Raw genomic sequence first — 23,977 nt, 5'->3', positions numbered from 1 at the left:
GACTGGGCAGCTGATGTTGGTAAACAGGACAGCACACATAATGAAAGACAGCTGTGAAGGTTACACCAGCACTTACACCATCAGCCTGTCTGTAAATGTGCTACCAGAGACACTCTGTAATCCACATCCCCCAAGGAGGCGAACGCATCTTTGAGTGCGTTTTTAACTTATCTCGCCCCCTGCATATGTTTGTTTGCTCAGGCAGGCTTTTCTGCTGTGTATTTGTGCTGGGGTGTGCGTCCTGTTATTCAAGCTCTCTGTGAGTTTGAGAGAATATGTTTATGTGTGAGTGGGTGAAATTCATTATGACAGTTTGTGGTTCTTTCTCGGCTGATTTTCTGCGGATTTAAAATGAGAGGTTCCCATGCTGACCGTGGCTGAGTTCATGTTAGTGTGTGTGTAAGCGGCTTGTTCCCATAGCGACCAGATTTCAAGCCGAGGCTGCTTTCTATTCTGAACAATTTAACTGAGCTGCATGTCACAATCAATATATATTTCACTGAGCACATGCATAGCACTGGTACAAAAACACCAGCCACAGCTGCACGTTCTTTTATTGTTAAATAATTTGATTGTTACACTGATGATTAAAACACATGGCAGGAGTTTTATCACACGTGCTTCCAGGCACACATGTAAATGTTCATATGCTCAGAAAAACCTACAAATAACTGTCATTGAGCAGTCATTTTGCTGGACACACCTGGTGTGTGTTGTTACTGTAATTGGCAGGCCAGTGTTTATATGAAAGAGTCACACGCTTTAAAAGACAGAGAAGGGGAACGAGGTGCCCCTTGAAGTTACTGTAGCAAAAGCCAAAGCATTCTTCATTAATGCAAGAGACGAAAAGAGCAAGGAAAAGAAAGTTCATATTAATTTTAATATTATATTTAATATTCATTTTTAATGCATAAAATGTTGTAATAGAGCCCAAACATTCTTTATTAATGCAAGAAAACACAGACAAGAATGAAAGAGGAGAGAAAAAGTTAGAAAACATGCATACTCATATATACTCAAGTTACAACATATTTTCCGTCAATCGCAATGCTGCAACAAGCCAGGCTGTTCGTTTCAGAACCCCACAGGTACGGAAACATTCATAAACTTAAAAACCCTGATTCCAACCACACTGACACACACACAGATTTGAAACAACACAGTAAAGATGGAGGACCACATGCCAGCCTATTACACGCTTTCGAAGGCCATGTGATGGCGACTCTCTCAGGGTGTGTCCACCGGCCTAATAGGCACTTTGAATTTCATTTTAGTACGACACCGAATCATCACAGGAGTAAAACAAGCTTATATACACACACTTACACACACAAAAACAGAGCTGAGCCCTCAAGGTTGGAAAAGTTGAACTTGTAGTCATGTTTCAAAAGTTGCACCGCACACACTCTTTTCAGAAACCTCCGTGTAGCCTTGAATACACAACGTTATGTAGGCGGCAAGCAATAATGACTAAGAAACTAAAGCCTCGGGAATGAGTTGGTTTGAAGTGCAGTGCGTGTACAGAGTTCATTCCTGCAGTCACAAATCAAGGCGAATCAGGTTTACAGGCTCTCATATGGGCCACAGATTCAGATGGCTTCCATCAGCTGTCACCAAACTGAGGGAGAGAGCATGAAAAAAAAATAGAGAAAAGGGAAAGGAGAGAGTTTGGGGAAAAGGTAAATCAAAGCATTGAATCTTTTTTACTTTCGGAGTGGATTCCACACATATCATGGATTGCAAAGAAAAAATATGATCATTAATAAACTTTCACTTCATTCTATACTGAAAAGCACTGATAAATAATATCTTGGTGAAACAAAACTTTACCAAATATTTATCATTTATGTTTTTAATACAGCTTTTACAAGCCCAAATTTTTTAGGAGCCATTTTTTCAGTTTTAAATGAGTGTTAGTTGATTGCATAGTTAAACTTAAAAATCTCAAAACAATCTTGGTACCAATGGTATAGTACCCATTATAGGACAGTACATTTAGATGTACATATACACTCTCTCATGCAAAATTATAATAAAATAATTAGCAAAATGTTGCATGTCACACCTCAGGACATGCCCAGAGGTTGTACTAGCCATGTGTACAGTATATGTGTGTCCTAGAGTGATTCCAACTTATAGCGGTTGAGTGAATGGTGCTGGTTTGGAGTCTCATTACAGGCGAGCAGTGCTGTTTCCTGTTCCACTGATGTACAGTATGTAGTTGTGAAGTGGAGAGGTCAGAGCAGCTGTTCAGCGGTTCTGCTGGTGGTTGTTTTAATGTTGTTTAAATGTTTCAGCACTGATCACTAGTGTGTTGCACAGAGATTGGTCATGACAGCTTCATTACAAGTCACTCAATGATGTGGAAACTTAGTGACAATAACAGCATGTGATCTACCCTTTCCCATCAATCTACAGCTGACTGGCTGAGTTGTCTATACACATTCCTGCTTTATTATAAGGGTACTTGGGATCACGTTGAACTAGTACTCCACCACTTACCTGTGATCTCCTGCAGCAGAGGGCTTAACGAGGTCTGCCAGGTGAGTCAGATTGTCAAAGCACCAATCAACTCGTTTTCCTCCTTCGCAACATGTTTTTCCTCCTCAGCACCTCCCAGACATGCTTCCTGGGCCATAGAGTACACATAAACCAGCAGCACCAGAAGATCATCCACACTCAGCTCACCAGGGCCTGAACTAGACCTTATGAGGGGAAGAATCTATTTCAGAACCTCTTCCAGGTCCGAGTCCCCCAAGACCTGCAGAACAGAGACAATACATTCATCAGCACTATTACAGACTATTCAAAATATAGCATCATATCTATCAAACTACAGCTGAGACATTTATCCAATAGGAATTATAAAGTTCTGCTATAGTTATTTACATGACATGATCAATCATTATGTCAGAGCCCTCCACCATAGTCTTTTCCACTTCTACATATGTTAAATTCTTTAGAAAATCAGGTCTGAAGGGAGCAATTACTCATTCTGACCATGAACTAATATTTAATTCAGTTACTGAGCAAATTTGTGGATGAGATATATTTGATAAAAATATATTTTAAAGGTGAAGTGCGTAAAATTTTTCTTATGTTAAAATATTTTCTCATATCCATACAGAAGCAACAAGTATAGGTAAGCCATTTGTAGGATGATATCTCTAAAAAAAGTGTACTGATTCATTGTTTTTCTAGATTCTCTTATCAACAGAAAATAAAAACAGCAATTATTTGAAATCGGACAATTTTGTAACATGTAAATTACTTTTACTTTTGACTAATTTAATGCATCCTTGTGGAAAAAGTAATAATATATACATTCCAAAACTCCAAAAATTTTTATAGTAGTGTGTTGATTCTATTCAAATTAATATAATGTGACACATTAAACAATTGCACAATTATTTACTGCATATTATATTTATATTTATTTTAAGTATAATTCAAATAATTTAAGTATCATGCTAACTCCTACATACAGTAGTTGCAGAGCTTTTTAAATGTGCCCCTACATTGGGAAGCTGTGAATGGGAATACTTGAGAGTCCAATATTTATGGTGAAGTGCAGATGGCCCTGAAAAGTTTCCACAAATTATATCTCTGTTATGCCATCTGTCTACAGGAGGTGATATCAGAACAAATACAACTCTGCTCCCTGGAAACTCTGTTGGGAAACACAGCGTGTTTTTGTGTGTTCATGTGAGTCTGAGAATGATTGCGTGCTTGTGTTAAAATGTGTGTGTATTAGAAACCCCCAAAATCAAATAACCTTGAGGATGGATTTTATTTGCGATGAAAAAAACGTCCCTATTGAGCTCAGCAGAGCTGTTCTGCCCAAAACAAACACAGTTTCTCTCTCTGGAGAGAGCTGAACTGGCCTTGCTTCACAATCTCATATCTGAAAACTACAAAATCCTCCCTCTGAGCCTGAGAGTACAATGACAACCAAACAATACATTCCAAAGCACTGAAACAACAGTTCACTAGGCCCCTGTGTGTCATCCTTCCTTCTGAACATATGCAAGCCCACCTGAATCATCTTATGAGGCAATCATTATCAGTCAGAAGAGAATAAATGGAGTGTGTTGAAGGTATTCTTCTGAATTAAATGAAATTCCACACCATTATCTGCTTTAGTGGATGAGATTCCCCACAGAATTGGGATCTCAGATCAGATTACAATTTAGATTCAACACATAACAAAAAATCTGCTGAGCAATTCAAATTTGAATGTCACTTATAATATCCTTTTTTCTCATGAGAAAACTTCTCTTTGAGAAGTTTTGGACTCTTTTCTGGGGGAACTCGGAAGGAAGTCGAACCCCAGCGGGCTAATTCAGATCTGTGCTCCATGTAACCTCCCGGCCAGACAGTCAGGATATGAAGGTCTCACTCCTTCTCCATTGGACATTATCATTCTAAATCAGGCCTGGAAATGTAGGGAGGACTTTGAGTTGGCGGATCACTCGAATCAGATCGAGTCACACCTGTGATGCTTCAATCCATGACCGAAAGGACATACATTTAAAAAGAAACAGCTCTTTGAGAGGAACCATTGTAAAGCTATAAATTTCCTTTAGGAAAAGAAAACACCCTTGGAGGTTAAAAAATATTTTTTCAACCTCTGCACTTTGGACTTCCACTTGTCCTGCTAATATTTTAGCCCTAATACACATGTACTAACACAAACATTTTTAATTTATATTTTGAATTTGTAGTATAAAAATATAAAATAATATTTTTAAATGTGCCATTTTTAATGTATAATTTGTTAAGTTTATTTCGTATTTTTAAATTATTTTATACATATTATTATTATGTTTTTTTCATAAAATGCTCTTTTGAAGCAATAATTTTCTATAATATCTGGAAATTATACAGCTATTATAATTACACAGGAAACTCCAAAAATTTACAACAAAATTCACAACCAAATGTGACAGAAATCCAAATGTTTAAGGCATATAATAAAATTGCATGTATATGATAATATACATAAATAAATAAAAAATAAAAAATATTACTTAAAAATGCTTATAGAGGACACTCAATAAGGCAAACCACAGTTCCACAGTTCTCTCATACAGACATTTGGCCAACGGGATCCTTATTGTTGAGCCCTGAGCTGCTTAGCAATTCTTTGCATTATTATTAGATGGGATAGTACTTGGTACAGTTTTTGTTTAGCTTGTTTAAAAGATGATTGGGAGGTGTTTAAAATATATACGTGAACACTTGTCACACACACACACACGCACGCACGCACACACACACACACACACACACACACACACACACACACACACACACACACACACACACACACACACACACACACACACACACACACACACACACACACACACACACACACACACACACACACACACACACACACACACACACTTGTCTGAGTGTAAAGTGTGTATGGTGTTTTTTAAAAGATCTTCTTCTGTGTTCAGTGGCGTAATGGTCTGTGTTTGCAGTCTTTAGTGCACCTGACATCTGCATGAGGGTCATGTTCACCTAATTGGGCTGTTCAGTAAAGTGACCTGCTGAGACACAAACACAAGAATGTGAACACACACAGGAGAAAAATGCACAGATTTAAAATTTACAGCTGTTGATGTAGTGTTTTGAAACGTTATTTCCTCTAATATAGTGTCCAGGGGTTTTCTTTGAGAAAGTGGAGTAAGAATTAAAGAAAAGTTGAAAAACTAAACTCTCAGTCCTCAGAGAAACATTATCTCTTTCTATCCAATGCTAACATTAGAAGCCTTCAGTTTAATCAATTCATGAAGTATGCAGAACAATCTGAAAAAACAAACAAATGAGATCTTGTCTGAAATAAGAACTTGGCCATAAAAAACATGGGTTTGGTAACATGGATTCTCAAAAAACTTGGAGACTCCTACTGCATTGCAGTTATGCATTGAAATCAAGTTGCTACTGTAACCATTAGCCGCAATTACTGATAAAAAGGGTTACAGTAAAGCTTTTATGGAAGTTGTATCACCACACTGTCGCCACAAGGGAGAAGTCGTGGCCTAATAGTTAGAGGGTTGAACTCCCAATCGAAGGGTTGTGAGTTCTAGTCTCGGGCCGGACGGAATTGTGGGTGGGGGGAGTGCATGAACAGTTCTCTCTCCACCTTCAATACCACGACTTAGGTGCCCTTGAGCAAGGCATCGAACCCCCAACTTCTCCCCGGGCGCCGCAGCATAAATGGCTGCCCACTGCTCCGGGTGTGTGCTCACAGTGTGTGTGTGTTCACTGCTCTGTGTGTGTGCATTTCGGATGGGTTAAATGCAGAGCACAAATTCTGAGTATGGGTCACCATACTTGGCTGAATGTCACTTCACTTCACTTCACAAATCATGATATTCATTAAGTGAAATTCTGTTTCAGTGAACTGTTAGTGCTTTGATAAACAAAATAAGTGTAAAATGAAATCAACATTATTCATTTGAAATCACTGGTCTGAGCTGAATCATTTTAGCCCAAAAGATTCACCGTTTTCTGAGGGGAAACTGACCATTTTAGAATCGATTGTAACAGAGCCCGTCCACTTTTTCAGTGGCTTTGGTTCCAGGAGTATTTTCCCATATAGAGGATTCAAAGTATTTTTTTAAGAGTTATAAGCCAGGAATCAAATAAACTAGCAATGAGGTGAATCAATTTGAAAGTCTAGAGACAATTTACTTGAGGTTTCTCTACAGAAACACAGGTAAGTTCTTCAGGAATGATACTGTTAAATACAATTATTTGAAAAATAAATTGAAATAATGAAGGCTGATGGTTTTAAAAAAAAGCATATACCATCCATTAAAAAAACCTAGTAGCTCACAGTAAATCTGTCTGTTATAAGGTGCCATTCAAAATCTATTGCCCTATGTAGAAAATGAATGGGAGTTTTACCTCCAGAACCCGACTGTTTCACTCTCTAGAAACTATAAATATGTTCAAAGTAAAAACTCAAAATTGCAAAAAATTCCTAAAATGAAAGAAAATAAAGGTCTCATAAGCCAATAATTGAATTGACCATGCAGTTACGCCCCACCCTTTGTCTCTCATCCAATCACAAGAGGCTGCCAGACCACGCCTGTAATGGCTTGCCTTCTCCGACAGGAAATGAACTCCAGATGGGCCTCTAGAGGGAGCTGACCCTACTGTGTGTGAGAGAGTGTGCATCCAGTTTGGCACTAACTAAAACCAGGTGCCTCTCTCCACACAATGGAGTCCTTCTACAGCCCTCAGGGCAGCAGGGACTCTGGGGTAAGATAGTGGGAGACGGGGCCTTTTATGGGGAGGGGGCACTGTTGTTGTGGGCACACTGCTGGAGGAATGTTGTTGATGTGTGTATGTTTGATGCCTGAAGCCTTTTATAAAGTGGGCTGTAAAAACAGAGCACCCTAAGAATACCCTTCGCTGTCAAGACATTAAAACCAGCCAGAAATAAGGTCTGCATATAAAAGCATGATGTCAGTAAGTAAGGAAAGATTGGACTTCACTGAAATAGGCCAGGAGCTAAAGCTCATTCAAATTACTATTAAAATCACAATAAAATTAAGTACTAAAAGTTAGAACTTCGAAGTAGACTCGTAGTTGGTTTCTCTTAAGATGATCCTTCATCCAAAAACATTTCTGCCATTATTTACGGTTCTCATTCTCAGGTCGTTTCAAAACTGTGTGACTTAATTCCTTCAGCTGAAAATAAAGAATGTTCTGGTATTTATTTTCATGCAATCAGAATGAATGGATAAAATGAAGGAAAAACATAATTAAAGTTTCAGAATGGGGTATGTACTACAATGAAACAAGAAGACAATCAAATTTAAGTAATTATTCATGGATCAACTCAAGCTATTAACTCAAGAACCCAAATCACTTTTTTGAAAATCAAACCAATCTGATTTGTGGATGAATCATTCATTCCAGTTTCGCGAACTGGATATATTAATCACTGAACAGAAATTACTCAAAATAATGATTCATTCATGAACCATACATCTCTTCTCTCTGGCATGTATCAAGAAAAATTGGGGATGTCAGGACTTTCAGTGAATAAAGAATTAAATGCCAATCTGTTCCTCACAAAAAGATACTGTATGACATCAGAAGATTCCTTTTTGAAAGACAACTCCAGTTCCCGCTCATTACAATTGAATACGTGCATAATTAAATTTATTCAGTATAAATTCAGCAAAAGTTCTGAAAAATTAAAAAATGGTATCAGTCATCCATTAAGTCTACAGAGGACATTTAGAGATGAGGCCATAGGAAAAGTGTAAACAATCAGATGGCAGTAAAAATACATGAACACACACACTTTATGTAGGCTAACATATGATTCATCAAGACAGAAATAAACTAAATAAGAATGTCACAGATCACTGCTTTCCACCGTAGCAGGTCATTATAATTAAAAGTACAAATCTCAAGCCACTAAATAAAGCAATTAAAAATCCAGAACAATTCAGTGCAAAAAAAATCAAAACAAAGTTCTGTGCTGTCAAGAATGGCTACTCAATCTCAACATTACAAAATCTTGATTGTATGTGGACCATTGTTTGATTGGATCACAACACCATCCAGATCTCCAGTGTTAATGTTGGGGCTCATGAAAAAAAACTAGGACTCTCCTAGAACAACACAGTCAATGAATCACTTACAAAAAAGATACTTTCAGACTAATTGTACAGTCTAGCTAAGGGCTTCCCTATCTTTATTAACAAGATTATACACAAAGCTGGTTGCAGATCTTAGATCTGACGTGGTTTATGACCACAGGGCCTGGTTTTATTCTGTAAAGGCAGAGATATGTGCGGTAGGTGAACATACAGAATGGCTGAGGGAAATTCAGTGAGGTGCAGACCGTCTAGAAGTACAGCTGATCATTTTATCAATTAGTCTATAAACGGCCTCCTTATACCTTATCAAAGCAGTTTCATTTCAACTCATTTAGTCAAAATTTCTGGAGTTTATGGAGATGAAACCCAGTCCACACATAACAGATCAGCTGCAGGTCAGTGTGTGCTTAATGTGTGCAAAAAATAACCCAGCTGTACAATAAAGTGTAAAAATATACTGAAAAAAAAAGTTCTGTTTCATTCCTCCTGACCTCCAGAGGCAGTGCTAAGCATTAATGAATAATAGTTGGCCCAGATAGGTAGGTTGAGAAAGAAATACCAACAAAGTCATATCATGACGTAGATCGAGAAGCGAGGATATAAACCACAGCAGCTCAATGCCAAGCCTCTTTTCACTTTCTGGCTTACAATAGGTCATTGATTTGCGGTGATCCATGCAGCTTGCCTGAGTTGTGAGGATTCTCCCTGCCGAACATCAGGATGGATGTTTTGGATTCTCTTCTTCTTTACATGAGTACACATTCTTAAATTTGATTGTTGTGTCAAGGACATGTTTTTGAAGGAATCATGGCTCACAGCTCTCAAATATCTGTTTCTCAACCAAGTTCCAAACTATTCCCGAACATACTTCTTCCCGTTGCCCTCGCTGCCCATCATGTTTAGGGTTTCAGCATCTGAAAGAAGTGCTGACTGATCCATGTTTGCAATGTAGCATGCTGCCATTGTCAGAAAGACAGATTTGTATTGCAGAGCTAGATCTTAACTTGTGTGCTAGCTTCGCACAACTGTACTTAGCACCATCGCGCACTCAAAAATGTTGCACATTTGGTGCTGGCGACCAATAAGAAATCTTCACCAAAGAAAGAAAATTATGAGTATTCACAATCGAACACAGTTGCTACTATCTTTCTTCAGAGATGGCAGAGATGGAACATCTTCTTCAGTCTTTACAATCCCAGGTATCAGTTGCTCTTCTTCAGGAAAAATTCTGATGGTACGTTTACTATGCCAACATGCAAGGACTTTGTGACTGAACTCTCCAGTGTTTTAACAGGCGCCAATGTGCTGAGAAAATGAAAGCATTTTTTAAATCTAGCACGCATGTCATCCTATTGTAAGAGACTCCCAAAACAATATTAGGAACTGTCAAAATTTCATAATAGGGGTACTTTAAAACCTGTTTGTTCTACTCCTTTTCCTGTTTGGGACTTATTCTAGAGTTGTGTTTGGTTGTCATGGATGATCCTGGGACACAATTCAGTCTGTCTACAGAGAAAGAGTAAAACAGATGGAGGAGTGGAGGGATGAACATTAAATGAAGGGGACAGGAAGAGGCCAGTTTTAATGCAAATAAGAAAGATAATGAAATGTATGCAGAAGAAAACTAAATACTGTAAATGTAGGCAGATGAATGGAGTGAGGCAAAGGCAGTTTACATAGACCAAGACATAAGTGCACAGATACTCTTAAAGGTAATGCTAGATAAAACAGCTGATGGATGTTCTCTTAAAGGTAAGGACAGATGGTCTGGCCTGCATCAGAGAAGTTTATGTAAGAACATCCTCATGAATCTTCTCTTTTAAACAAGAGCCGCACTCTGCTGTGTGCTTTGTAAGTGCAGCATAGGCCACGTCACTTTGATATACTTATTCTATTCAGGGGAATGTTTATGATGATTAATAAAGTATTATACGATTTATTTAGTACTAAAAATAATAATGTAATTTTGTGCGTAATCAAACCATTTATTTAACAACAAGAAAGTACAATGAAATTTCATTAGACAAAGAAAAGTTTCTCAAAACTCTGACAATTTGTGAGGCAATTCAGACACTTCAGTCACTTATGAAGTTACCCTTAATTTAACATCCTGCCTTGGAAGATATCTGCCTATGTAGACAGCAGACGACAAAGCATCTTGCAGGGTTTGGATCAGTCATAGTCCTTTACCTCAAAAACAAGCAATGTGCCATGTCTTGTCTGTTTCATAGGTCCAGCGGTTTCAAACAAGGCCAGACTGATCTGATAAAGACAGACCATCGCTGCTGTGGTTTCAACGTGTTTTCTACCGTCGAATGAGTACAATGCAGTATGTAAAATAATCAACGCAGCATAATGTTGTTTTTGCTGCAGTATGCAAACACACTTGCACTTCCCTTCTCTCTCTTACACAGTGGACAAATAAATAAAGTCGGAACGTACCATTCGTACACGTACCTAAACATACCCATTCTCTTCCCCATAATTGTACGGTTATGCTAACGGTATCATTTAGTTCAGACAGTGTTTACAGACACGCGCACAATCACATAGAGTTGACAGGCCACATTCTCAACAGTGTCACCATTGACCGTAAGATGGCCACTGGGACTCAAAACCAAATTCAAACACACATGCAAAAACAAAAAACAACACACCTACTCGTATCACAGGATTATCTGCTAAAATGCTATCAGTCAATTCAGTGGAAAAAGATGAGATATAAAAAATGACTCCTGTTTAAAACATAATATGGAATTATTTTATCCTGATGCATGTTCCTGCATCAGTGTAAAAATAAAAGTATTTTATTAAATATATATATATATATATATATATATATATATATATATATATATATATATATATATATATATATATATATATTTACTTTATAATTTACGGTTGAATTGAAGCTTTATATCTCAAAATTGTGACTTTATTTCTCACAATTACAAAGTTATTCTGTATAACTGCATATGTCAAAACTAAACATTTTCCGCTTAGAGTTTTGCAAATATTAACTGTAATTTGAGTGTGTTGTATCTGCGTGAAAGTGTAACATATTTTGTTATTCATTTTGGCTGAATGTTCTAAATAAGAAAGTCTGACACACATAAAAAGACACTGGCTGCAACTCAACTAATGTTCCCTCTCTCTGTTACAGACACACACAAGCCCAACCATAAACTTTGACCTAATAATTCATGTCAGACTGAAAAACCAAAACACACCTAACAAAACATTTCTCTTGAAAATGCACACAAGTCTGCGATGTGAGGGGTTAAACTTAACCATCTGACTCTAGGTTGTGTCTCCAACACACAGTCAGAGGGTTGAGTTCAGTGTGTGTGTGTGTGCGTATGTATAATGAGAGGAGACCAGGTTTCAAAATAAGAGTTCTGCCCTATTGAGTGTGATGTGCCAATGACTCACACTTCTTCATAAAAAACAAAACACACAAAAAAAAAAACTTACATAAAAATTTGATTTAAAATATATATATGTTCATTAAAATAACACACTGAAGACTTTTTGCACAATTATATGAACAGTCTAAACTTATCTGGCTTTGGAAGTGCAGATACTTACGGTCTGTAGGTGGCAGCGACATGCCATGTAGTTAGAGTTCATTCAGGAGTGTGTGTGTGTGTGTTTCTGTGCATTTACTCTGTGTTTTGCTTTGTTTGTTGGTTAATAAAATGCTCACTACGGAGAATTAAACTTAAAATATTTTTAGCATCTGTTTACCGTGTCCTGGCGGACCTAGACAAACTAAAAGGTCCAAACATTTACAATAATTTGAATCAGGCATAAACAGGAAATGTCAAATTACTCCATAAACTCACACACACTCACATCAGTGTGCTTTTATGGGGGGAGTCTCTTGTGGAAATGAGTCAAATACAGTGTAAGCTTTGAAACATAATTCTGACTTCCTGCTAATTTACGTCTTTAGGACAAGAAGGCAAACACGCACACGCACCTTTATGATTAAGACGTTACTCAGCGGAGAGCACTATGATCAGAGAGATATCTAATGGGGGTACTGTCGTTCCTCCAGGGGTGTAGGCAAATTTGGTCTTTTATTCCCGGAAACTACAGCTGGATGATGAGTCACTGCAGAATTGGGCTATTTTACGATCATTGCATATTTAATTGTGTTAACACTGTATGACTAGGGAGGAACATGAGTCTAAAAGGCGGACAATCAAACCCTGTCACACATACGCATAAACAAAACAACAAAATGGGGAAATGTTGTTTATCATATGGCTCAGTTAGCTAAACAAGTGCAGACATCTTCTGCTATCATTTAGAAAGAGCGAGAGAGCAGCTGAAAACAGAAGCCAAAATCAGCATGTCGTGGTTAATCGGTGTGTCTGTTTTCATTCTCTGTGCTTTCTCTTCATCTCACACACATCCACAGAACGAGATCCGGCATCTGAACAGTCTGAACTCTAACAGTGACAAGACAAGACCAAATTTGGTTAGAGAGGCGATCGATACATGAGACTATATGCAACTCTGCAATATTCCTTGGGCCTTTTGTGTTTTAAATTTGAAAGGAAATAAAGATTGACAAGAAACAGCAACTAAAACCATAAAAAAAAAAAAAAAAAAAAACGTTTAATGGTAACAAATCAAAAAAAAAAAAAAAAAAAAAAACTTCGATTTAACGATGTAAAAAAAAAAAAAAAAAAAAAAAAACAATTATAAAGACTATACAGGCATACTAAAAAAAAAATCACAAAAAAGTCAACTTTAAAATTGAAATGCAAAAATAATATTTGAAATATTAATAAAAACTATACAACAATAACGTCAATGATATTTCAATATCAATGGACTAGATACAGAAAAGATTGCAGATTCTGATTTACTGTAGATTCCAACACTGTATGGCAATGTAATTATATTCTTAATCAGAATCTCTCGCTTGTTTTTCAGTTTTTAAATGTAAAACATGTAATTTTCTGTGACAGTCACACACACATCTACAAGGTGAATTAAAATGCTGATGCATTAAAATGAGGGAAGACGTAAAGACATGACAGTATGAACTGAAATGTTAAAGTGTTCTTTAAAAGAAAACTTGTTTTTTTTAAAAAGATAACTTTAACATTTTAGTTCATACTGTCATGTGTGCCCATCTCTATTTTTTTTTACTGCATCAGCATTTTAATCCATCTTGAAGATGGAGGTTCAAAAGTGAGAACTATATGTCTTTCCAACTTGATAACTATATACAATCACAAAGAAGTGTTTATTAAATTGTGCCAGTATCATGGACCATAACTATGTCAGCATCACTTGGCCCTTGAGTGTTGTTTGGGCTCCTCCTCAGTGCATTCTATAAATGCTTTCATATGTCTTGCACACATCCAGTCAGTTTTCTTCATTAGTAACATGCAATTATAGGAGGTGTTGAATTTTTTAATTTAGCTCCCTGCATTCTTTGTTATCATGTAGGTAAATGTGATCGCAAAACAAGCAGGAAAAAGGCATAACATGCACATTTTTAATATATAAAGGGTGTGTAAAGTCACTCATAAATTAATATTTCTGGATGCCAATGTGACCATTTTAGGCAAAGTCTGGAGCCCTGTTACATAAAACTATGACTATTTTGCTAAATGAGGAAGAATCTGGATTCAGTTCTCTTGTCTGTTAAAATCTTACACCAAAATGCTTAATATATCAAAAACAAAGTCTCCATCCAAGTTGTCATGTAAACTTTTATCAGGTAAATATCATGTAGTGGTTGAATGATATTGGATTTTTCAGTGAACAATGCTTAAACTTTTCCATTTAGACTAACTGGAATATTTGCCTACACTCTTGGATGTCTGTGACGGTATTAAACCCTGTGTGTTGGTGCCGATTAGCATGAGTGAGATGTGTTTCAGGGCTGATGAAGGGCAGAAGGGCTGTACAGAATGTGTTTTGCTCTCTTTCCATCTGCTCAGTGTGTAGAGTCAGCAGAGCCGTTTGATTGACACATGGAGCTGCTGTGGTGAGCACGCAGGAGGAATCCAGCATTCCATGGAAGAGGACTCGGAGGAACCAAGCTGTTCCGCTAAGATGTACTGTAAATAATACAATAATGCTTTGATTTAACTTGATCATTCATCATTCTGTTATATCAGCGGCGTCCAGCAAGCACAGACTCTGCCCGTTTTAAACATGATGCCAGGTAAGCTAGGGGAGGGGCCAAAGGCCGTTGTCATGGAGATCCAGAGAGTGACGTATTGAACCGTTCAGGACAGCAGGACAATGCAGCACTTGAGCTGTATGCAAACCAACATTCCCATGAGAACAGATAAGTGAAAAACAACACCGGTCAAATAGCAAGAGTAACACACAGCATCAAAATGTTACAGGATGTTGTTTTCATTTCTCATTAAACCACTTTTATTTGTCTCTCCTGCTCTTTATTTCTTTCACTCTGACCCACATCTTCATTAAAATTCCTCTTCCTTAACCAAACAACTAACATTAGTACATTCAGACTTCACTGGAGCTCTGGCCAACATATTCCTGTAACCTCATCCCCTGTTTGTCCTTCTGCATAACTTGGAATTTCAGTTATTTCGAAATGCTCCATATGATCATGAAGTGACTGTAATGATTTAAGATCACCAAATGTGCTCTAAAAGATAATGTAAAAAGTCCCATAACACACATTACAATATCTTGTCTGTCCCACAACCTGATTAACTGATATAACAGAAAACAGACAGATAAAGATATTTGAAGTAAACCACAGAATACACTACAGAGTGTAGAAAAACAAAACAATATGTTAACCTGGGTGCTGTACTACATTAACTAAGTAGGCTTTGTGTGTGTGTGTGTGTGACACACACACACACACACACACACACTGTAACAATTACTAACAGTCATTATCACAGCAGAGCAAATTATGAGAACAAACTCACAGATTGGATAAAAGAGTAAGTAAGTCTTTGTTTTTCTTTAAAAAACACTCACACCTGACTTTAGGACACTTACGAGAAGAGTCAAGATCATTTTTATTTATGAGGATGAGAACAACTAAAATTTAAGAGCAGAGGAGCACTGAAAGATTTCGACAACACTGCTTATGAATGTAAGACAATAAAGAAAGGAAAAAAACTGAAAAGACAAATAAGTGAACAAACTAACACACAAAAAAAACAACTGACAAAATAAAAGAACAAGCAAGCAAAAGTATATGTTGTAAAAAAAGTACTGAAAAATGAACAAAGAAATTAAAAGGATGAAAGAACAAAGAAGAAAAAAGAAATTAACAGATTAATAAATGAAAAAAATAATTAGGCACAAAAAAGATAAAGAACTGATAAACAGACAAAAATTTAAATACAGACAAATGACAGAATAAAACACTGAAAGAGTAAGTACTTAATAATGAACAGATGAATATATGAACAAACAAGCATAGAAACAAAGAGCCAAAAATAACTCATTGAAAATGATTAATTAAAAAAAAACATTTATTTGAACAAAGAAATGTACATAAAAATTAACACAAAAATGTGTGAACAAACAACAACAAAAAAGAATGAACGTGCAAACCAATGAGTCAGCAAAATACTAAAAGAATAAAAAATAATTAATGAATGAATGAAGATATGAATGAACAAACTAACAAACTATAACAGAAAGAATTGAAAAAAAACAACAACAACTAAAGCAAAAATTTAACTAAAGAAAAAGAAAGAAAGAAAGAAAGAAAGAAAGAAAGATGTGGGCTGCATGTGAAAAGTGTTTGTGGACCCATTGCCCCCCTCCCCAAACAGCTTCATAATTAGCGGTTGCGTGTTGGCCTAGTTTAGGTTACTCTCACTCCTTTTATTTTCCCCTCTTTTCCGTGGAAAACAGCAACACATGAAAACACACATGGCACTACTCATCTGTTCTCCCCTAAACGAGAGAGAACGAGGGAAACGAGAACTTGAGTCCCCTCAGCCTCATGTGTATGACAATACACATCTGAAGTTACGTTCTTCCCTCTAAATTTATCTTTCCCTCAGTCGCATCTTTTCGCATCCGGTCGTTACGAGTCTCTCAGACGGAAAAGGCGCTTGGCTACGTCAGATATCAAAACCACTCATAGAGTCGAATTTGTGTTTAGCCGTGGAGCTACGCCACACAAATTCAAAGCAAATGTATGTCAGACACGCTGAGCATGTGGCGCTTTAGACCCGTGCTCAGTGCTGACGCATAGGCTTCAAATCCATGTTTACGACCGAAAACATCTCAAAATGGCACACAGTCTCTCTGAGCTGAGTCGAAGTCTGTGAGACAGACACCACATGCTCAAACCACACAGGAAGAGCAAGAGTGTCTCTAATTACGGAAGTTAATTAGATAATGGATGGAGGGGGGAGGGGGGGTGAAAAAGATATGCTTCAAGAGAGAGATAAAGGGATGAGAATTAACGGCATTTATTTATATTTTTGGCATATGATGTCACATTCCAGTTTTTAAATTATAATTTATTTTAATTAATAATTCTCATAATAATAACAATTAATATAATTAATTTCCAGTAGCATATGTGTTTTTAAAATTTCCATTTTTAATGTTCTTTTTTAAGTTTTTAAGTTTAAGAAATTCTGAAAATGCTAGTCATAAACATCCATTATAATGTATAATGTAACTCTCAAATCGAAGTGTCATTACATAAAAATAATACAAATATTGAAATGGACACAACAAAAATCTGTGATGCAAAAAACTGTTAGCATACCTTATTTGATCATCTTTTTTCATTTAGTCATATAGTTTTATTGTTATTTGAATTAATCTGTTGTTCTTTTCACAGTGACTCTTTCTAGGTAACTAGGAACTAGCTGTCATTTGTCTAGGGCTCTTTCAAAGGCTGCATTCATAGATTCAAGATTTCCACAAAAATCTACAACTGTTTTCAACAATGATAATAATAAGTAATGTTTCTAGAGCACCAAATCAGCATATTTCGATTTCTGAAAGATTATATGAACAGGGTTCGAGCGTTTTATATAGAGAATGGGCAACTACGTCATCGCGCAGTAGCGGCGGCCATCTTTTAGGACACGGCTGTGGTAACTCCAAGAGGCAGTTGGTGGCGGTAATTCTTAGTTTTCCAAACGAGGTTGTATAGAGAGTTGCTTTCCTACATGCTTGTCAATGTATATATCTGCATATCTCTGCGCACCCTGTTCGCGCAGACAGAATACGTCATTAGCACATTCACGCACACTGTGCAGACAGAGTTAGAATGGCAGACATACATCAGAAACCCGGTCTTCCTTCCTGGTATTGTAGCACTTTTAAAGTTTACTCGCTGGTTAAAGACACATGATGTAGCCCAAAGGTTCCCAGTTCCAGTGCTCACGCACATATTTAGCATATTTTGCTTAGTTAACACACCCGATTCAGATGACCATCACAAGCTACGTGAATGAACTGTGTTCCAATCAATATGATCCCTACACTGTGTTCATTGCTTCTTACTCCCTGAGCAGGGGTTTACTTCACTTCGGAACATGGACTGGAATTGGGAACCGCTGATGTAGCCCATTGTAGTAATGTTGTCTCTGGTATTCTGGTCTGTGAGCGTAAATGCGTTCAGGGGGCGTGGCTTTGAAAGGTGATTGCAGGTAGGGGGGAACGTTCACTATCAGTGCTATCAGGCTAATGTTAGCATTTTCCAAGATCTCCTATTGTACCTTTAACTATTTTTCAGTCAAATAAATGTTGTATGTTTTAGTTCAGTAAAATTTATGTAATATTTTGAGGAGATCTTTTGGTATTAAATACTATTTGTGCAATAATTATGGTCCATTAATAACTTAAAATATTTTTTTTCTGTTATGTCTATTACAGTTAGTGTAGTATTTAAGGTTAAAATTGAGAAAAGGGTTTTAAATTCCAATGTAAAGAGGCGAATTAGAGTCATTTTGTGGTCAGAAAAACACACAAAAAACATTTTAATTTGTTATGCCATGGTTTACCCACTAGGAACCTGTATGGCTCTTTACTAAATATATCTAGAATATTGCAGGTCATACTTGCATAATTTTTTTAAGTTCTTCATTTGAATAAATATTTAGACATGATTAAACACTAGATTTTTAAATGAGAAATTTTAAAAGTTAAATTAGGCCTACATCTTTTTTTAATAATACTCGCATAATTACACACAATGAATGCAAGCAAATATAGAATTTAAACCAAGATTAAAATGGTGCTTAAAAAAAAAAAAAAAAAAAATTCAAATGGATTCAACAATTTTTATCCCCTTTATTTTTTATAGTATATACACATGAATTGATATTGAATCGAGATCAAAATCATCTAAATACATGCAGCCTTGGTGAACATAAAAGACTTCTTTCAAAAACATCCCTACCATTCTTAACAACTAAAATCTTACCGACACCAAACTTTTCAATGACAGTTTATCTGGCCATTTAGGATCTAAAATGTACACAATATTAACTTTTTGTTTATCGATCTGTTGTTTAAAGCAATACCACACTTGCATCTTTAACTATCGTTCTAAACATATTAGAAGTACCTTCCTTAACTTAGCAGCTTGCTACTTTCATATTCTTCATATATGCTAGTTTCATGGGATTGCTTTTAAATATATATATATATATATATATATATATATATATATATATATATATATATATATATATATATATATATATATATATTTTTTTTTTTTTTTTTTTTTTTACTTTTCCACCATTGTTACATATTTCACCATTCTGTTCATAGCATGCAGTTAAACTTAACAAACATACAGTTTTTGTCAGATCCATAAAACAGTAAATAAATCACAGAGAGAGAAAGAGAGAGAGACTGCATAGGATAAAAAAAATGTATCCTTTCTTTCAGGAGTACATCAGGAAAACATGACATGGAATGCACTTCTCTGCATTTTGAGGGATGCTGCACAGGGGCTCAGTGCAGACCAGCAGTGGAGAGAAGACGTTTAAGTACTTCCAGACACGTCAGCACAGAGCCTGAGGCCTCTCCACCTCCTCTGTGTCCTGCTGTCAATCACTGTTTGTGTGCGTGTGTGTGTGTATGTGGAGATGAGCGGGAGGAGTGAAGCTGAGGGCTGGTGCCAAAAACATATGTGTGTGACCCTGGAACACAAAACCAGTTATAAGGGTCGAAAATTGAGATTTTGAGATTTATACATCATATGAAAGCTGAATAAATAAGTTTTGCATGGATTTATGGTTTGTTAGGATAGGACAATATTTGGCTGAGATGCAACTATTCAAGGGTGCAAAAAAAAAAAAAAAGTTGTCCAAATGAAGTTCTTAGCAGTGCATATTACTAATCAGAATTAAGTTTTCATATATTCACTGTAGGAAATGTATAAAATATCTTCATGAAATATGATCTTTACTTAATATCCTAATGATTTTCAGCAGAAGAATCTATCATTTTGACCCATAAAATTTATTTTTGGCTATAGCTACAAATATACCCCAGTGACTTAAGACTTGGTTTTATATAGATATACTAACTTATTTAGGGCAGATTAGTTTTATCTCAGTTTCAAATGAATGCAGTCCTAATGTACTGTGAGTGTAAACAAAGGCCAAAACGAAAGAGAAACAACATGAAAATGGCATGCATTCTCCAGCTCTCATGTTTCACCAAAACCATGAGAGCCACGTCAAGCTGAAAACCAGACACAGTTACTGTTAATCAAAACACACAATGTAAGCAGCACTGCTGAGTCCGCAAAACTGAAACAGATGCAGGCAGACATGGAAAGAAACAGTTCACTCAAAGTGAAAATTCTGTCATCATTTACTTTTCTTTTTTCAAGAAACACAAAATGATAAATTATGTAGAATATTCATGATATTTGATATTTATATGCAAAAACTGAGTTTGGTGTGCATATGATATGCAATGGTTAGGATTAGTGGTGTGTGGTAGGAGTGTATTATATGTACGCCAAAACTGCATATAATATGCACGCCAAGACATTGCATACCATATGCACGTGAAATCTACATATTATATGCACAGCAAACACATGCTTATCACATGCACGCCAAAGTCAATTTCTGCTCAAGAAACATTTATTATTATTATCAACGCTGCAACTGTTGTGCCTTATAATAATTTTGTGCAAACTGTGATCAATTGTTTTTGTATTATTGGGTTTTCATGCTTTCATGCTCAAAGCTGACAACTGAACAAAGATGATAAAACATGAAATCAAGAGTTAAAAATAACCCCTTGTTAAAATGTTGTAAAAGTATTTTGCATTGTTTTTAAAATTAGATAAGCAACAGAAAATGTCCAGTTAGTGCAACTCCTGGTGTAGAAGTTAAGTTTTAATTGACATTTCAGTCTGTTCTTCAGTGCAATCATACAGTAGGGCTTCTTAACACTTAGAATATAGCGTTGTTGTATATGGACAACTTTTATGGTTGCTTCTTTGTCTATGTTCGAGCCCTAAATACAAAACAGCAGCTTTGAAAACTCTTCAGATATCTAATGTGCTCCATGAATAAAACAATCATTCAGGTTTGGAATGACATGAGGGTGAAATGATGACAGAATATTAATTTTGGGTGAACTATTCCCTGCAAGATTTAAACACACAAAACAACAAACAACTTCAGACATCTGGACCCCTAGAGCTGTTTAATTTAGCTAGTCTTAAGCAATCCACAGTGCCCTGAAACTGTTCAGAATTAATTACATTACTCAACCGCTGCAGGGCCAATCAGACTGCAGAATGAACTACAGCCGCTGAGGAGACAATTCCCAGGATGCTCAGGATTCTGGCTAAGCTATTCAATGAGAAAACTGAACCTGTGTTTCATTGATCGCAACTAACCCTGGACAACCCATTACCATGACACAACAATCCAATATCTCTCACACACAGCCTCAGGCTCGAGAGGAACGTGGAGGCAGGACAAAGGAGAACTGTGTTTGAAGGTAATATATTACTGAATGTGGATGTCACAATTTGAATCTGGGAAAAAATGTTAATGTGTGTAAGAGTGTGAGGCTTGACCAAGCTATTTGTGACTAAGCTTTAATGGAAAACCAAATCTGTTCACCAAAATCATGTGCTGCTTTATTCATCATCAGAAAAATAAGATAAATAAGATATTCAAGCTCTGGAATTTGAAACCAGCTGTATATTAGAGCGCTCTGTTGGCGCTGGCTAACGGCTCTTGGCTCAGTGAAAGCGCTGCATTGAGGGGGATTTCCAAAAGTCAGCAGCGTCCGACTGGAGCTCCAGAGTACACTCACTTCAGCCCGACGCCAGCTTGTCCACAGACGCACACACACACAGACGTTGTGGCAGTACAGATTGACACACACACTCATACAGCTGTGAGTGACCAAAACACTGACCCGATTCACCATTCAGCATGTTTTCACACCTCAACCAAAAATGCATACACATAGCGTATACAGAACATATGTCTGATCCTCACGCTACACCTCAATGTTGCATTCAGTAAGTCTTATATACTGAGATTATGCATTATACATACAGGTTTCATAGAAGTTACCAAAGGTTTCAAAGGTTATATCAGTAGTCCTGTACTGTAGTGCTCTATAAACGAAGTATGTACTGTCTTTGTCAGAACTGTATATACACATCTGAATAATGAACATGTGTTTGAGGAGAAACTGTTCTGATCGGGTCTTGGTTTGGTACCTTGTGGGAGATGTGAGGCCCAGAGAGCTGTCAGCACATTCACTGCAAAGATGATGGACTCTCTCATACAGCTGGATGCAGTCTGACAGCCAATGCGTGCTAAGAAACAGTGACAGACTGATGTTGACCAGGCCTATATATATAACATTTATTCCTGTGATGGAAAGATGAATTTTCAGCATCATTACTCCAGCACCTCTGATTTTGTTTTCAGGGTTCTTTGATGAAAAAAAAGTTAAAAAGAACAATATATACAGTATATATTTAACACTACTGTTCAAAAGTTTGGGTTCCGTCATTTTTTTTTCTTTTCTCTTCTTCTAAAATAAATGAATACTTTTATTATGTGATAAATTGATAAAGTGTTGATAAAGACTTATATTGTTACCCTATATGAATTCTGAGATTAATAACACGAATGTATTATTTAAATAAATAAATAAATAATAATTTATTTATTTACATTTATTCATAATTTATAAAAAAATAAAAAACATTGAAGAATCTTAAAGATTTTTCCTTTGAAGTCATTACTAGTTTTACGTTTTTCAGAAATCCCTTTTAAAAGTCTTTTCATTTCCTGGTTTAAACGAAATGAGAGAAAAAAAAATATATATTTTTAGCAACCACTGAAAAACATATAGGTTGACCACAGAGAAGAGAATCATGTCCCAGATAGTCTAAACTGTAACATATTGTATATGTTTTCGAGAACTTGATGAAGAAAATGAAATTAGGAGACCTAGATCTGAATGTTTTTCCTAGATCTTAATCTTTAGCTTTTCCTTTGATCGCTGATTTATCGGACACATACGGACTGTTTCAAACCCTTTCTTCAATCAGCTGTGTTGTATTAGCAGGCACATGAGGCTTATACTCACACACAGCCGATATACAAACACACACAAAAAGACTGCCATATATGCACTGGTCATATGCAAAGGCATTGAGAAACAAATCCATGCAGGATGTTACTTCACAAACACAGCTGTGAGAGGATCTCAGGTGTTTGTGAGGAGGACGTAAGGCACGTGAGTGTGCATCTCTGTGTTTGTGGGGTTTTATATATGAAGTCAGTGTGTGATCAGTTGATATATGTTTTGCTTGTGTATATGTATATGTAAATGTATATGTGAGTGTGGGCGTTTACACTGGAGGGTGAGAGGGAGTACGACAGATACTGGAACTTCATGTGAAGAGTAAACGGATTGTGTCTTGTTTCCGGCAGTAATCCTAAACACAGGAAGTCAGACAAGCTAAACAAGTCATATCACACACACTAAAGCACTGGCTGGACCCCAGCCAGAACTCTTCTCTCATGTGTTTTCTCCTGTCAGAGTCCTACTGTATATGATGTGCTCTATCTATCAAACTCTTGAACACAAATACGGCTCGTATATTATGAGGCGCTGTCATCCTAGATCAAAACAGATAAAAATGAAGCTCAATCAATAGCCGTTTCATTGCATCTTACAATGCACTAAAAATCAAGATGTATATATATTACACAAATGCATATTAAAAAATGCTTTATCAATCAAGAAATAAGTTCTTCATCAAATACAGTATATACTGTAGACACAGCTAGAGAGTGGAGACGGATAAGATAAGAGAGATGAGAGGA

The 23,977-nt window shown here is 36.5% G+C and overlaps 1 protein-coding gene across 1 annotated transcript in view; it reads right to left on the bottom strand.

The window, feature by feature from the left end:
• Nucleotides 1–19,408: 19,408 nt before the first annotated feature.
• Nucleotides 19,409–23,977, bottom strand: part of LOC127938228 (sec1 family domain-containing protein 2-like) — a 30,573-nt gene continuing 26,004 nt past the window's right edge. Inside the window, exon 4 of the mRNA XM_052534691.1 lies at nucleotides 19,409–19,789. Coding sequence (XP_052390651.1) covers nucleotides 19,697–19,789 — 93 coding nt within the window. The 3' untranslated portion in view covers nucleotides 19,409–19,696. The remainder of the gene's footprint in view (nucleotides 19,790–23,977) is intronic.

The sequence above is a fragment of the Carassius gibelio genome, chromosome A20 (genome assembly GCF_023724105.1).
Source record: "Carassius gibelio isolate Cgi1373 ecotype wild population from Czech Republic chromosome A20, carGib1.2-hapl.c, whole genome shotgun sequence".
NCBI lineage: Eukaryota > Metazoa > Chordata > Actinopteri > Cypriniformes > Cyprinidae > Carassius > Carassius gibelio.
The sequence above is the reverse complement of the archived record's forward strand: the minus strand, read 5'-3'. Positions and strand labels throughout refer to the sequence as shown.